The sequence below is a fragment of the Athene cunicularia genome (genome assembly GCF_003259725.1).
Source record: "Athene cunicularia isolate RWA chromosome 17 unlocalized genomic scaffold, athCun1 chr17_part1, whole genome shotgun sequence".
In the NCBI taxonomy this organism is placed as follows: Eukaryota; Metazoa; Chordata; class Aves; order Strigiformes; family Strigidae; genus Athene; species Athene cunicularia.
In genome coordinates, this window is record NW_020799122.1 from 8607979 (window position 1) to 8624497 (window position 16519).

A 16519-nucleotide genomic window follows, 5' to 3' on the forward strand; every position below is an offset into this window, starting at 1 on the left:
GACAGCATTGCTGGGGGCAGCACAGGGTGTCCCGTGTGGTGGCAGGAGCCCAATGTGGGAGCATCCAGATCCCCTCTCCCCCAACGGGAGCTCCAGGGCAGTGGTTCCTACTGTGGGCAGTGGTGACAAGGGGACATTGCCCTTGCCATGCACCAAGCTGGTGTGTGGGGCAGCAGCACCCAGGTGGGAGATGCCTTTTGCAGCCGCCTTTGCTCTGGGTGAGAGGATTCAGGCTGTGCAGCTCAAGCTGCTGATGGGGGCGAAGGCTTTGCATCCCTGCAGCAGGGAAGGAGGGGGGACCCTCAAGTCCTGCCACCTCAGAGCAGGCTGGTAACCCTGGAGATGGCTCTGCACTTGCCCAGAAGAGAGGGGCTTTGTGCCGTGGCCCTGCAGCAAACACTGGTGCAGTCAGTGCTGGTGGGGCGGGCAGCCGCGGTGCTCAACGGCTGTCTCTGTTTGCCAAAAAATGCTTGGCCTCGGCTTGCCGCCCAGTGCCTACCTCCCTCTGCGGACCCTTTCTCCGCCAGTGCTGCGATGGGTGGAAGGAGGAGAAGCAGGAGGCAGTGTTGGGGAGAGAGCTGTGCTGGAGTTCACCCTGCTGTAGGGATGGGGGCTCTGCAGGGAGACCGACCCAGCTGGGCTGCAGATCCAAGGGCACCCGGGGAAGGGGTGCTGCAGCTTCCCAGCTCGCCGGCACTGAGGGTTCTTTGCTGGGGCTGGGGTGTCCCCTGCGCTGTGTGTGTCCAGAGAAGAGGGGACCCAAAAAGCTGGGCCCGGGCTGTGCATCGCTTTGGGTGGGAGAGGCAGCCCGGAAGCAGGTGTGAGCACGTACAGGCAGTGCTCACACAGGTCAAAAGGCAGGTGTTTGTGTCCCTGCAGCCTCCAGGAACCGGCAGCCACCCCAACCAGGGTCCAGACTTGTCCCCAGGATGGTGTCTTTGTGGCTGGGGCATGGCTCCAGCAAAGCAGGGCATCCCTCTGGGATGAGGACGAACACCAGTGATGGAGGTATTGCCGTGGAGGAGGGAATCACGGACACCAGCAGGGCCAGGAGAAGGTTGACAAACTCCACTACTGCCCAAGCCCCTCTGACTCCTTAAATGAAAATGCCAGTGACAGCAAAAAGCAGCTTCCCCAGGAGCACAGGGACCCTGGGAGTCTCCACTTTGTGCTGCATGCTGGGTGGGTGGATTAGGGGGATCTTGCTGTGTTATCGCTGCGGATCACCTCTCACCCTAATGATGCTAACAGGATTTCCCTGACACGCTGCAGTTCATCCCGCAGCACTGCTCTGCTGCTCCCCAGGCAGAGCACGGGGATGACTATGGCAAGTGCGAGTGCAGCATGAGACCCTGTTTCTCCTTTCAGGAGGAGCAGCAGCATGGTGCAGTGGGCAAAGTGGAAGAATAGTTCTGCAACTTCCAGCTATATAAAAAAGGGAGTAAATCTTCTAGCAGTGCTGGTCGAGATGCAGCAGGAGCCAGAGGGCTGTTTTCCTCCATGTAGTTGGCTGTGCACCGTGCCTGCGCCACTGGAGCTGATGCGCTCAGATGTGGCTTGTGTTGGATTCATTTCCTTCAGACACGAGTGAGCCTCAGCATGGGCCAGCCATGAGCCAAAAGCCACGGATGCTAATGGTGGCTGCAGTCTGCCCCAGCCCTGCCTTTCTGCAGCTCCAGCACTAAAGCCAGTGTGAAGCATGGGCAATGCAAAAAACCCCTTTGCTCAGAAATGGGCAGAGGAAGCTCACAGCTGCAAGTGGGAACCAGGTCGGTGTGTCCTTACATTGCCCCGTTACTCCAGGTGAGGCTCCAGATCCTTCTCACCTTCCCAGCTGAGGGCAGGAGCGATGCTTGCAGTGTCGTGTGGCCCAAGTGGGCTGGAGCTGCACAGCTGCTTCTCCAGGTCCCTCCCATTGCCTTGCTGTGCCTGGCTCTGCCTGGCACCTCGGGCTGAGCTGGCACTGGTCTCCTCCACCAGCCTCCATGGGGGTGAAGGCACAGCAGGAGCAAGGTTGCAGGTGAGATGTGCCTTCGGTGTTTGGGGACATATCCTGCTGCTTCAGACAAGGGTTCACTCTCCCTGAGCAGAAACCGATATGGAGACTGTGTCACCTGTAATTAGTCATGGCAGCATGTGATGAGATGTTGTGTAAGCGGGGAGAGGGGAGCGGGGGGGGGATGGAGAGCAGTGCTGCTCTCCCCTTACCCTTCCACCTACCTGCATGGTGTCACATGAACAAGTTTTCTGAGCCTTTTGCTAGAGTTACTGTGTTGCATTTCCTGGTTTATGCATCTTCTCTGCACAAGAGCAGAGGTGTTCCCTCCCCTCCCAGTATTTTATTTAATAAATATAACTGGAAATATAACATGGGACCTCCAGAGTGGACCACCGGAACCTGTTTTCACTTAAAATAGGTGAGCAGTCATCCTTTTGCTGTAACAGCTCAAGATTTGCTGTGGATTATCCGACCCAATATGTGGGTTATGAATCCAAAGGAAGAGGAAGGACCGTACACACCTGTGTTTTTACCATGGGCAGGTTGCGGGTTGGTGGCTACGGAAATAGGATGCTTGTCACAGTGGTTTGTAGATCTTGATTCATTTGTCCTCCCGAGCAGCTGAACGCCGCACAGAGGCATGTGCAGGACCTGTGGAAATTGCATCCGGCTTCAGGTGCAGTTATTTGTCAAACTTGGTTATTTTGGTTGACTTTGGCTGTAAGCTCAGGTTGAATCCTAACTTAGCCTAAGTGATGCTGAGCAGATAACTGTGCCTCTCTCGGAGGCACGCGGGATTTAGTAGCTCTGAACAAAGGCACTGTTGTTTTGTCTTTTGGTGGTTTAATTTAGCAACATGTTGAAATCTGCTCCTTACAAAATGCACTTACCCTGAAATGGAGATAGAGGTACAGGAACCCCTGTTCCTGCCACTCTGGAGTCTTTATCAGGTGTTTCTTGGTCTGTGGGGATTAGCTTGGCTGGCTCAGCATCCTCCCTGGCTCAGCATCACACCCAGGGAGGATGAGGACAGACTGAAAATAGGACTAGCCCAGGAGGCCAAAGAGGGAGGGTGGATGCTGATGGGGAGAGAGCAAAAGCTCACGAAAACCTGTAAGAGCAAAGTAGATTCTGCTGTGGTTTGTTTGAAACCCACTAACTGCCCATTCATGGTTCTGCCTCCAGCAGACTGTAGCACTCAGCTGATCCCACACTGGGAGCCTCTCTATCCAATTTCTAAAACTGCCAAAGAAGTGCAGATGTCCCTGGAAAACCTGGTCCCAGTGGTCCTGGTGAGGGGCAGGTACCCGTGCCCTGGGTGGCTTTCCCTGGTGTCCCGCCTCTCTGCCCCCCTGGATTTCCTTCCTCCTCAGCTGGTGCCACCGTTTGCCCTCTCACTTACTGAAATAAACTTCCCAATAAACCTCCCAATAAAGCCTCGAGCACTGGCTGTAGCTGTTGAAACTCCAGGATTGGAGTCAATAAAATCAATATTTCTGCAGGTTGATAGAGTTTCTCCTTCTGACACCAAACTGACGGAGCAGTAAACAAGCCGGCGGACAAAATAAACCCTCCTGTGCTGCGGGAAGGGGGTTCACTGCCCCGGCACCTCCAGCCATCGATAAGGAGAGAAGCATTCGGGCCATTTGATGCCAGCCTCTGTAGGTGGTTTTTCCCTATTTGCTCTACTTTCTGTGGCAGGAGCTAAGTGCGAGCCGGTGCCCCAAGACTCCCAGCTCTGCTTCGCAAGCACTTTGAGATGTCTCTCATTTGCAGAGCATATATTTGTTATGTAATAAGCGCCAGGAATTAATGATCCGCGGCACGGCTGGGGAAACTTGCGTACTAAGCACCCAAGATAAAAATAACTTTTCTTTTTTTAAAATCACTGATGGAGCCATTAGGACCCGCGTTTTCTTGCACCGAGACCGCCCCAGCCCCCAGGCACGGCTGAGACCGAGCAGGGGCTAGTGCTGCCGTTTCTCTCCCAACTCTTTCCTTTTGGAGAAGCAATGTTCCTGCTGCTCCCGTTATGAATCATGAGGTTAGCAGCTTTTGACAGATCATAAATCAGTGCTTCGAAGTCGCTAGGACAAATCCCAGGACATTTAATCTTTAATATTAGACGTGTTTAAGGCAGTGAATATTTCATGAAGGTGCTGTTGCATTTTAGCACATCATTAGCCGTCTCTTTCTTCCCCCTCTTTTTGTGCCTTTCCCTTTCCAGGCTCCTCTTCCTCAAAAATCTCAGCAGCTGAACCCCCGTCTCGCTCCCTCCTGACAATAAAGCTCTTTACTGTAATCCCTGCAAGGCATTTTAAGAGCTGGCTTAGGATCCCAATGAGCACGCAGGTACCTGCCAGTCTGCATTACCACCATGATGGGGGTACCCTCCCCCAGGTCCCCACCTCTGCCAGTGTTTACAGCTCAGCCTGCTGCACCTTCAGGCACAATGGGGAGAGGAGGGGAGGGGGAAAGAAAACCACTGGCAGCAGCTTGCAACAGAAACTCCACGTGCAAATCCAATTAATCTTTTGATTTTGCTGTTTCTTGCTCCGGGTTATGTATTTCTACCAAACATGGAATCAATTTGGGCCAAGCCCAGTCAGGTTTCTGGTGCGGGAAATGCCTTCTCCTGCTGTCAAAAGGGTGTAACAGGGTGAGCCAGCACCCCGTAAGTGAAGGGGAGCGGGGCCGAGAGCCCCGTAGCTGCGGGCTGGGGGCACGGCGTGGGTGCTGCCTGCGGAGGATGGAGGTTGGGGGGTTTCTTCATCCTCCTGCGGGAGTTTGGGCTGCAGGAGACTCTGCCATCCCATCCTGGTGCTAGGTAGCAGGGGCAGAGGTGGGAAGGGGATGTGGCCGGGGGGGGTTGGGGGTGTCCCCGCACTTGGGAAGTACATGGGAGTGGATGCTGGTTCTCCTCAAGCGAGGTCATGATTTCTGCTGAGCAGTGAACTGCTGGCCCAGAGCAGCCCCTCTGCCAGGGGTGTGGGCAGGGCTCAGCAGGACCAGGGTGGAGGCCGGACCCGTGCGGGCACATCTCTGTGGGGAACATGCGGTGTTCTTGGAGGCTATCGGGCAGGGGTTTGCTGAGCCTGGAGAGCTGCAGGGCTGCACAGGAAGAGGGGTTAAGGACAGACCTTTTGTATCATGAAATCCCATCCCCGCCTGCTGTGAGTGCTACATCATGTAACCCCCACTGGAAAAGCTACAGGTTTCTTGCAGCTTTCCACATCTTCTCATCTCCTCCTCTGCATCTGCTGAAGGTTGCAGAAGAGTCCAGAATGCTCCAGATCCACAGCAGGGACCAGGAATGACTGTGAACAAGCAGAGATGGGCAGCAGGGGAGGAGGTTGCTGATGGTGCAGAGAGGTCTCATCTTCTCCTTTTCTCTTTTAGGAGAGTGCAGCTGCCATGAAGGCTATGCCCCAGACCCTGTCCATCGCCACTTGTGTGTGCGCAGCGACTGGGGACACAGCGAAGGGTAAGTGGTGATACAATGGTGCATTTGTTCTGTCCTGGCCCCCACCTTGGTGAGGAGCCCAGTTCTCGTCCCCACTGGCCATCACCAGTACCAAGGAGTTGGGACCAGGCTGTGCTGCTTTCCCTGCCCAGTGATGTGCCATAGCTGCTCTTCCCCTCTCTGCCTCCCAGGCCGTGGCCCTACACGACGCTCGAGCGGGGATACGACCTGGTCACAGGGGAGCAGGCGCCAGAGAAGATACTCAGGTGAGTCAAAGGATTGTTCAGTTTGGACATGTGGGAGGGGAGAGCCTGTGAAAATATTCTGGTGGATGCTACTTCTTGGTCACTCCCAGCTCCATCTTGTCATGCTGGCTGGGGGCACGAGTGTCATTTGCCTTTGACAGACTGGAGAGATGTGTTCATATTCTGCAGACAGGGAAGTCTTTCCTCCTCATCCCCTCGGCTGGACACGGTTCAGCAGAAGTGAGGACAGTGCACACAGAAAGTCCCCCTGAACTAAAAAGAAGAGCTTGACTATCCCCATGTTCTCCCTGTCTCATCTCTAGCTCTTCCTCTCTCATTTGGCTTTCAGGACAAGACCAAATAATTGACTTATCCCATGGTGCCAGCACTGCTCTGGTTTCCAAGTGGTCAGATGCAACCATTTGCTGTGGACATTCTTGCTCTATGACATATTTGTCCTTATTCCAGGTCCACCTATAGTTTGGGTCAAGGCCTGTGGCTGCCTGTCAGTAAGAGCTTCGTGGTACCCCCCGTGGAGCTTTCCATCAATCCCCTCGCCAGCTGCAAGACAGATGTTCTGGTGACAGAAGATCCAGCAGATGTCAGGTAGGAAGCAGATTTCTTGTTTTCCTCATGCTTGAGTGACTACACTGCTCTTTAAATTGTTATTGAAGATGCAGTAATTTCTATGATAAGTTTGATTAGTCTTCTTCCAATACGAAATCTGATGTGATAGTTCTCCATGGTCTTTTGGTCCTGATGGGTCTAGGCTAGGCCTGTGTATATAGCTCTGAAGCATGCCAGTCCAGTCAGGTATATTGGTATGAACCTGTGGCAAGGCAATTATAAAGGAGCTTAAATCTAATGTGAGATTGCATAGCTTAAATTGATGAGTTTGCTGGTATGGAGGTGCTGTCATCTTTCAGAAACTCACACATATATCACAACCACCCAGCCTTTGATAGTCTGCTGTGGTGCTCATCAAGGGCCAAGGTCAGAGCCATTGGATGAGCCATGTTGCTCATCCAATTATTAAATAATTAGAAGGTGGGGGTTTTTTCCTTCCTCAAGTTTAGTAAATGCCTGGATATTTGGCTCCCCTCTTTTGGCTAGCTGGTATTTTAACCAGATGTCATTGGACTTGTGACAGTCTTGTTCAGAAGTGGGACCTCAGACAGCATTGCAGGAGGACAGTTGCCCTAGTGAAAGGAGAGGCTCTTTGCTGGGAGATGGGGCTGAGGGTGGGCAAAGGGTGGTCCCTTGGAAAAGGAGCCAGGAAAAATGGTTGTTCTCCGTGCCCCAGCTGGAAGAGGACCAGCAGCCTTTGCCTTGGAGGAGAGTGGCGGTGGTGATTGTTCTCCTCTGGTTTACAAGGGTTTAATTCCTGAAGTGTTTAGTGTGTATTTGCTTCTCCCCTGTGAAATTAAGATCGAGCATGTACTGTTGGGTGTCAGGGAGACTCCCTCCCTCCCTCCCTCCCTCCTCACTTCCTTCTGAAAGACTCAAGACACAGTTGCCTGACCTGCAAGTTCTTTGTGTTGTGAATCATCTTCCTGGGCACTAGTAGGATCCTTATGTCCCCCAGCCCCTTCTGTCTTGTCTCTTCTCAGAGGGATGGAATGGTGCATTTCCTTTCTTCTGTCCCATCATCCTGGCAGGGCTATGGTTGGAGCAAGTGCCTACAGAAGTTATGGCAGAACCAGGACTGGCATCCAAGAGGTCCTCACTTCCAAGTGTGGTGTTGTTGCTAATTAGTGCTTGTTCCCTTTCCTGCAAAAAGAGTGATGATACATATCTATCCCAATTTGGCTTTCTTAGGAACATTTTCTTGTCAACAGAAGACTACTGCTTTCCATTTCAGAAGTTGAAGGGTCGCCTTATTTTATGTTAACATTTTCCAAGCCAAAATGCGAGGGGAATGTTACTTCTTTCTTGCCTCCCTACATCTTCATTAAAAATACCTTAGTGGAAGTAGAGACTAGGAAGCTTGCTTTCTGCTCCGGTGCAGTAATTGTCTCAGGGCACTGATGCTTGTGGAAGGGTCTCGGTCAGGATGGATGAATGCCAGGCAGGAGGAAGGGAGTTTCAGACATGGAGGCTGTTGCCTGCTCCCCTCATAAATGGAACCTGAACTGAGAATTCCAGGTATAAATATTGGAGTCACCCAGGTAGAATAAGGGAGACGAGTTCACGGCGCTTGTATCTTACATACAGAAGATGCTAAATTATTAAAACTTTAATAAACCTAATAATAAATATTTGATGTTGAATTATGGAAGGTTTCAGAGATACAGTGAAAACTGAAAAGCTATCTATTATTTCTGCATTAGAACTTAAACACTTCTCAGATAGGGATCAGGCTGCAAGCTTTGGGCTCCTGAGCACCCTGAGGTGGGTGGAAACCAAGGTGATACCACCTGAGCAGAGCATGATGGTGTGGAGCAGCTAATGCTGGGCTGTTCAGATCCACTGCAGTTGGTGAGCAGGGGTGTTGCTGTGTTTGGTGCTCACGAGCATCGCATTGGCCTGTTCATGGATGCTTTCACACAATGACAAAGCTACTTTTAGAGCTGCTTATCTTGCAGCCCCTTTGCTTTGTCCCTCTGGACTGAGACAAGTGCTGGGAGCTTCTCAAGAGAGCAGTAATGCCACAGTTTTTGGTGGTTCAGACGTCCAGGTGATGACCTGTAATGTCAGACCTACCACTGGAGGTGAATGTGTGCTGTCTGTTGTGTAGGTGTTCAAACACAGCCATCCCTTGGCATGGAGGGGACCTGTACCCCAGGGCTGTGGGACCGCAGCAGCACTGCTGTCCCCCCATGCTGGCAGCTCCTGCGGGTGGTCCTGCAGCACTAGAGCTCTAATACCGTCACATCCTCGTGCCAAGGGGCAGATCCTGGGCTGTATGACACCAGCTGCAACACAGCCATGTCTCAGCACCTGGAGTGCTGTGTTTGCTGTCCTGTAACGCTGTGATGGTAGCTCAGTCCTGTATTTCTTCTGTCTTTAATAACAAGCATGCTGCATTCCTCCAGACCTTTCATTAGTCTGACACCTTTTGTATCCAAGGTCATCCGTCTTGAAGAGTTTAATGGAGGGAAATTGCAGAAGGCATGGTTTGGAGAAAACGAGTGATGAAGTCTTTGCAACTCAGATTGTTAAAGGTTCAAACATGAAGATGCTTGAGTCGGTGGAAGGAACAGGTGGGGCTCTGCCTTTCAGCAGCTCTCCAGAGAAATGCTGACTCCCTGCTGCTTCTCCAGAGGGATGCTGTTCTCTGTGTGTCTCGCTGCTGAGCGGTACAACGAGCTGTACGCAGTGCTTTGGTGGATGGGAACGAAGGGCCCAAGCCTCCTCCTGCTGCTGCAGCTGAATCATTAGAGAAACTTCCTACAGATAGGAGCCAAAGGTCTGTGTGCAAACATCTCACTGGGAATGCTCCTGTGTATGCTGGGGCTTGAGCAGGGACAGGACTTTGCATGCAGAACTCGGTGGTGGAGGTTTTAGGGCTATGTGTCATAAATTAAGCACGAGGGTGCTTAGAGTTAATGAAACTTATATGTATAATTTATCAGTAACCATATTGAGCATCCCCTCCTCGACCCGAGTCGGATCCTCCGCACAATGATCACATTGGTCACACGTCTGGAATCGTGGCAGCCACACTAAACAGTGACGTCTTTGTTCATACGAGGTTGGGCAGCAGTGCTGCGGGGCTCTCCCCGCACTGGGAAGCCTCTGGATTGGGCTGGAGGCCAGGTCCCAGGGTGGGCAGACTGCCTCAGCTGCATATCCCCTGCCAGGACAAAAAATACCTCCTAGTCCCACCATGTCTTGCTTTTTTTCAAGACCCATCTTTGCTTCTCTCTCCCCATTACTCCCATCCCTCTTTCTTATCTGCATTTCACCCATAACCTGATGATAAACGCAGGAGTCCATTTTTTTTTAAAACAAATTACTATTAGGTGTTCAATTCTTCCGCTGGTATTCCCTAGACACTTTGCTGTCTCTTTTTGGCCCTTTAGGAGGTACCACCTGTCCTGTGGGACCAGGAATTGCTGCAGTTCTGGCAGCATATGCTGCTCTGCCCCATCAGCAGCTCACGGGAGGACCCACACTCACAGTTCTCAGGTCCCACCACTGTCAGCACCGAGTGTCCTGCAGGGGATAATAAAAACATCCCTGGGGCACAGCCAGCTGAAGGGGACCAAGAGGAGAGATAATATGGGGGGCAGAGCATGGCACTGGCAAACGCCTGGTGGTCCTGGTTCACTGTGCCACCCGGTCTGCAGAAAAGTTGATAATTTCTGGTGAGTGGCTATAAATCAGAGGCGCGAGCCTCAGCTGCCGCCTGACATGACATATAGCTCTATCGTTATGGCAACCACAGAAACAAATAAAAGGCTTGCCTTCACTTGACAAGCCTCTGAGATGTCCTGGTGGAGAGACAAGTGTTCAGCGGCAGAATGAATTCTCTTGAACTCGCTGTCGATTCATCTTCGTTTTGCTCCCAAGTGAGCCCCTTTGCTCTCTGAATTCTTTGCCAAAGTACAATCAACTGGACTTTTTTTTTTTATTTATTATTTGTTTGTTATTTTATTTGCACTTCTCTCAGTGGCAGAGAGCTCTGCTTCCCAGCTCTGCACCCACATGCGTCCTGTCTTGTGTCGAGGACAGGAGCTGGGCTTTTGCTCCCTGCCTGTGGCTTTCTCTGGCTCAGCCTTGCCATGCCCTTGTGACAACACTGCTGCCTCAGTCTTACAGGTGTTTTGGAGTGATGTTTTGGGGGGGGTTGCAGTGATTTTGGCACTCATGGTTTTGGAAGTCAGTGCTGAGCACTGCTGTGTGAGGGTCCCTTGGAGCAGAGGAGGATCAAGAGCGAAGTGGATGACAAAGGCAAAGCAGATCTGGGCCAGGAGAAGGAAAACAGTTTTGCTGTGGCCGCACCATTGCAGCAGAACTCATCTGCCCTGTGCCTTAGCCTCATGCCTTATCTGCAGGAGTGCAAGAAGATGGGTGCTGCTGCAGGGGAGCCTCACTGAGGCTCAGGAGGTGGGCTGGACGGGTCCCCGTGGGCAGCATGCTGGCGGAGTACAGGCAGGAGCAGGCAGAGGGCACCCTGCCAACTCTTCTTGCCATTCGGTGTAGGAAATGCCATGGGAACTTGGTCTTTTTATCCCCCTTTTCTTTCTCCTACTCTCCTGGAACAGAGCAGACTGATTTCGGGATGCTTGATGCTGGAGGGACCCTCAGCCGGGAGGTCAGGGGAGAAGGGAAGCCCCTTTTTCAGGCTGTTCCTCAGCAGGGACTGGGGGAGCTTCCTGCAGAGCCTCTTGCTCTGTTGGTGCCAATAAAGAGGCTGCAAGTAGCTGGCAGTCAGTGCCCGTGATGAATGAATGGCTTCACATGATGGAGCAAATTGATCATTGCATCACCAGGCACAACTTACTCATTTCTGCAAAGAGGGCGATTCATTACTGTGCACATCACAGAGACACTGTCATCCCCACAGATAACGTCCCCGCCGCTCTGGCCTGGGCTTCTTATCACCCCAACACGCCATCATCTCGCAAAAAGTGGTGGAGAAGCAGCTTGCAGTGCTTAACACCAGGATAAAGACAACCTTTGGCCTCATCCTCTGGAGGGAAAGGACAGATGCTTTACATAGAGGCAGCCACCAGCCCCTGCCCTGCATCTGTCAGCTTAGCATCATCCTGGCTGCTTACTGAGATTTTTCCTGCTCCCTGCCTCCTGCTTTGATTTATGAGAGCAGGTTAGAAGAGTCAGGTATGGCTCACTTGGCTATGGGGTGACTAAATGGAAACATAACCTTGTGGCAGCCACCAAAGGATGTGAACAGCAAAATGAGGGGCGAATTATGGGAGTGGTACAGTGGGGAAGAAGGGGCACAGAGGAAAGGCGGGGAAAAAAAAAACTGGGAAATTGAGCTGAAATTGCCCAGGGAGTATCTAGGGTAGGTCAGAATTGAAATGCGGATCACCTAGCACCTCTGGGAGGGTGCAGGGACCTCACTGACATCAGCCCATCTCTTCTTGGTCCGTTACCAGCTGTGAGTGGTCTTTCATGCCCAGAATCCAAGGGACATTTCAGCCCTCCCTCTCTGGGGCTTTTAAATAATCCCTGCTATGGTAATGCTGAATTTCACTCTCTCTGTGCTCTGGTCCTTTGTTCAAACCTGATGCATTTCTGAGGTCTTGATGCTGGGCTGTAAAACTGCACAGAAAATGTTCAGACCTCTTAGGGATAGTGGATGTAAATTTGGACCTGGCTCATAGGCAAATCCATCGTAGGGAACACCAGAAGCAGCTACAAGTTTGGCAGCTGAGTGATTGCAGTTCCTCTCGTCCGTGGTGCCGCAGAGCCCAGGAGGGAAAAACAACCCAACGAGTGAACAGATTTTGTTTATATATTTATTGAGACAATTAAAAAAACCCCCAACACCCGCCAAATATGCAAATGCTGTCTCACACCCAGACTGATTCCCTTTAATGTATCTGGGATCTCCCATCACAGAGCAGGGTTTGGCACTGGACTCTGTGGCTGCCCCTTACGCCAGACCTGCTGCTGGAGCTGTGTGTCCGTCCGTCCAACCGCCTGGAGCGGGATCCGTGGTGGAGCAGGAGTCTGCTGGTGCTGAGACAGACCGCGAGTACAGAGGGTTCGGAGGGGGAGGCAGAGGCTCTAAAACACTGTGCTGATGTGCACGCTTAGCAGAAAGGATGATGCAAGGCAGTGAAATCATACCTTGGGTTTTTCAATGAAAGGAGTTCTCTCATCCCTGTTTGATGATGTTGTTTGTTTTTATGTCCCTGCCTTTGCTTTCTGTTAAACATCGGGTGGAGTGTGCTTTATAGCTGCCTGTTCAAAGTGCAGCCCCACGGCCTCTCTGTTTATACAGCCTGTCTGTACTATTTGTCCTGAATTACTTTTTCCCCTTATTTGAGTTTTATTATCTTTACCTTTTTGTACATCTGCCTGTGAAGGTTTGCACGTGGGAGACAGACCGGGTGGTCCATCCCCTGCTCCAGACAGAGGTGGCTGTGTGGCAGCATGGTGCTGGGACAGTAGGGATCAGTGACAGGCTTGGGACAGGGAACCTCTGCTCTCTTCCTCCTCCTCTTCTTCCTCCTGTGCTGGGGAGGGAGCTGTGGTGCTTTTGGAAGGGGTCAGTTTGCTGGGGATGGACACAGCGCTGCAGGGACAGTTTGTAGTGCAGGTACTTGAGCCCCAGCAAATGCAGAGTATTTGGGGTCAGCTCTGCCCTCTCCCATTTCAGAGCAAGCTGACCCACGTCACCTTTACCCAGTGCCAGTCATGAGTGTGCAGCTGCCAGTCTGGGGCTGGGACCTGTGCTGGTGTGTCACTGGGGACAGGAGAGGGACAGCAGAGGAATGAGGACAGAGGCAGGAGCAGGAAGGATGGGATTTCCTGAGCACCTGGGGAAGGATGCTCTGAGTCCCTGCCCTCTCTCCCAGGGCTGTGTTCAGCAGTTTTGTGTTTAAGACTCCAAGATGCTCCAGGGTGGGCTGGGACGATGGCTCTGGTCCGATCTGGATGCGCAACTGTCCTTCAGCTTAGCTGTGTCACTGCATGGTGCGGTCCAGGGTGGGGCAGTGACATTGGGAAAAGGTTAATACCTTTTCTTCAGCTATTTCTTAATGCAGCGTAGTGGAAAGACCTGGCACCATCCCCCAACAAGTTCTGATGAGATTTCAGTTGCCTTAAACTTGCCTGATGCAGGACCATGCTTCTGTAACTACTGTTGGATCACTCCAGAGGACAAAACTCATAAAATTCAGCCGAGCCGAAACATTCCTGGGAGTGCGCCAGGGACCTGTGATGGGCTCCACAGCTGGTGTGGGGAGGAGAAATCATCTTGGTAGAGATGATGGGAACGGAGGTGGACATGAACAGGGGAACTTTGTCCTTCTGCTTTAAGTGAAGGCACTGGCACGGTCCCTTGCAGGCTTGAAAGGACTATTGGAGAAGATAGACCCCTAGGTTTATTTTTATGTTTTTTTTTTAATTCCTGAAAGGAAGGGGGGATGCATGTGTTCTGCAGAGGAACATCGTCCTCGTCATGGAGAGATGAGGGAAGGCAGCAGCTCTGTGCAAACCAGACAAAACTGAGGGGGAAAACTCCCATTCAGCTTTCACCCTGGGACAGGCGGTTCCCTGCTGCAGGCAGCGACCATGCAGGCAGCGTGGCTGCTGAACCCGGCAGCGGGCAGCTGGGGCTGGGCATGGGGACAGCCACAGCCAGCGAACCGGGATGGCCATGCTTTCTGAAGACAAATGAAGTTAATTAGTTTTGTCTCCTGCTCCTGAGCAGCCAGGGCTGGGGTGATGTTTCCGTTGGCTCCAGTGGACTCAGTACAGTGCCCCACTGCCACAGCTGCTGCCCCCGAGGGGTTTGCTCTGCTCTGGGGTGTCACCCTGGCTTTCAGGGTGATTTATTAGGGCCAAAAGCCCTCCATTCCTACTACTGGCCTTGAGGCAGCTGAGGGAGCCACGGGCACTGCACTTTGCAGGCGAGTCAGAGTAACTTCAGTCGTGCCATGCTGGTCCATCTCCTTCCATGCTGTTTCCAGATGCGGCAGAGATGCTCTGCAGGCTCTCCCTGGTTCCCCGACATCCAGGCAAAGGAGCAAAAGCAGCTCAAAATGAGGTTAGAAGCACCTAAAAGCTCAGCATGTGGTTTAGAGACAGCATCAGCGTTGTACAGAGCAGGGACGGTGTACTGTGTCTGGCATTACTCATCGCTCAGAAAACCTCTCTGTGCTTTGCCGCAGCTGGCCGGCAGGACCGCAGCTGGCCCGGGGACTGTGCATCAGCTGCAAGTCATCTGCCCGTTGCCTTCGCTCTGCCCAGGTTTTGTATTGTTGCCCCTTTTTGTCTGTTTATTTGTTGCTTACTCAGCTTCTCCTTTTCTGATTTAGGTGTTTATAAGTACCTGTCAGGTCTTTTTCTGGTCATCCCCAAATTGGGCTGCTAACTACAGGGCAAAAAACAAAAGCTTTCTTGACTTATTCCTGCCGCTACATGTTTTGATGGGTGGTGGTACTTTTCCGGTCACTATGCTGGAGTGTTAAGCAGAATATTATTTTGAGGGACTAAATCAAGGAACGGTGTAAAGCTGGAGAGGTTTGGAAGGAGAGCCAGGGAGTGAGCAGGGGAAAAAAAGAAAAAATCAAGAAAATTAGGTGAAGCCCTGCAAAAAAATAATCCCATCTTGGGAATTGCCCTGCTTTTACTGCCTGAAGAATTACTGTGCCATAATCAATTCAGCTCTAGACATTTCCTGCAGTGTTTTTGATATAATGAGGTGCTATTGGCTGCAACCAAGTGCCTTTTATCATAACGCAGATGGGTGAAGTTAGGGACCCGCTGCCACGCCGTGCTCGGGGCCAGGCTCCAGCGGGGCTGAGCAGCACTGGCCGTGGCTGGAGCGGAGGCAGGGGAGGCCGTGCTGGAGGGAGGGATGGGGATGATGATGTTGATGGTCTGTGTGTAATTTATCTAGTGCCTGTTTCTTCTCCACCAAAGGAAATGAAAGCGGCTGGTATTGAGCAGGCTTTGGAGGGGAGGCAGGTGGGAGGTGAATGGCCCCCTGTTGCATCTGGGGCACGTTCGGGTCTGTTGGCACTGCGGCTGGATGGGTTTTGGGGAGAACGTCTACCTGTCTCCTACAAACAGGAGGTCTGGGTGTTCCACGTGGGGGTTTGTCACAGGCATCACATAGCCAGGCCATTTGGTGCCAGCTGATGTTGTGACACCTTATACGTCAGGCAAAACTCAGGCTGGGGTAGTGTTCCTGATGCTGCTCACCCCCCTGGGTGGTGGCTCTGCTGTGGGCTGTCCCTTGTCACTGCTTCCCCACGTCCATGCCAGCCCTGCCCTGCCATGGGGCTCTCTCCCAGCAGCAGCTCACCAGGAGCCCTGCTGAACCCAGCAGCACACAATTAAACACCAGCTAATACTTCCCTGCTACTGTGGAGGGCTTAAAATGACATAAATGAAGAAGCTGAGAATTAAGGCAGGGTACTGTGTAAATATGCACTGAGATTTTGCGGTGAGAAGTCTCTTTATTCAGTTCAGTCCACATTTCCTTTTTTTTTTTTTTTAAATAAAAAAATCTGTGTGTATCAAACACAGATGGGCCAGAGCTGGAGATGTTGCTTTGAAATGTGAGTCCTCTGGATTTGGACCCAGGTGGGGGCCATAGCTGAATATTTTTTAAGGGGTTAATGATAAAGTTGTGGGTGGTTTAAGAAAGGGCTCCTTGACTCATAGAGTCCAAGGGTTGATAATGTTGCTTATAACCATCCATACCAGCCACCATCTATATGTGTGACAGGTCCTTGGTGTGTTAGGTCTCACCTATCTGAGCAAATGCTGTGGAGCAGCTGCTCTGCACTTACCTCCTCAGGGGGATGCTCTGAAAACCCTGGGGGAACGGATGGAGTTAACCCACCTTGATCTTGATCTCAGCCCCACTTTTATTCAATGTGTGCCCATGCTGACAGCCCGTAGTCTGCCATCAACCCTTTATTAACTCCAAGCCTGCCCTTATTTTGAAGCAGAACCTTTTGAAGGCTGCTTTCCTGGGCGGCAGTGCCTGCAGAGGCTGAGTGCTGTCTGAGTGGGCAGGCTGGGCAGTGCTGCCTCTCGCCCACAAGTGTTGGTAGCAGCTGCTGACCTGGCTCACCGCCCGGCCATGCCCAAGGTCCCTGCGTTGGGGCTTGGTAGGTGTTGAGTGGTGGTACCCAATTTCCTCCTCTTGTTCCGTAG

General features: G+C 52.0%; 1 protein-coding gene across 1 annotated transcript in view; it reads left to right on the forward strand.

Annotated features, from left to right (window-relative positions):
* ASTN2 (astrotactin 2) overlaps nucleotides 1-16519 on the forward strand; it is a 301231-nt gene that overhangs the window by 95215 nt on the left and 189497 nt on the right. The window contains exons 7-9 of the mRNA XM_026860237.1: nucleotides 5399-5483; nucleotides 5654-5728; nucleotides 6176-6313. Coding sequence (XP_026716038.1) covers nucleotides 5399-5483; nucleotides 5654-5728; nucleotides 6176-6313 — 298 coding nt within the window. The remainder of the gene's footprint in view (nucleotides 1-5398; nucleotides 5484-5653; nucleotides 5729-6175; nucleotides 6314-16519) is intronic.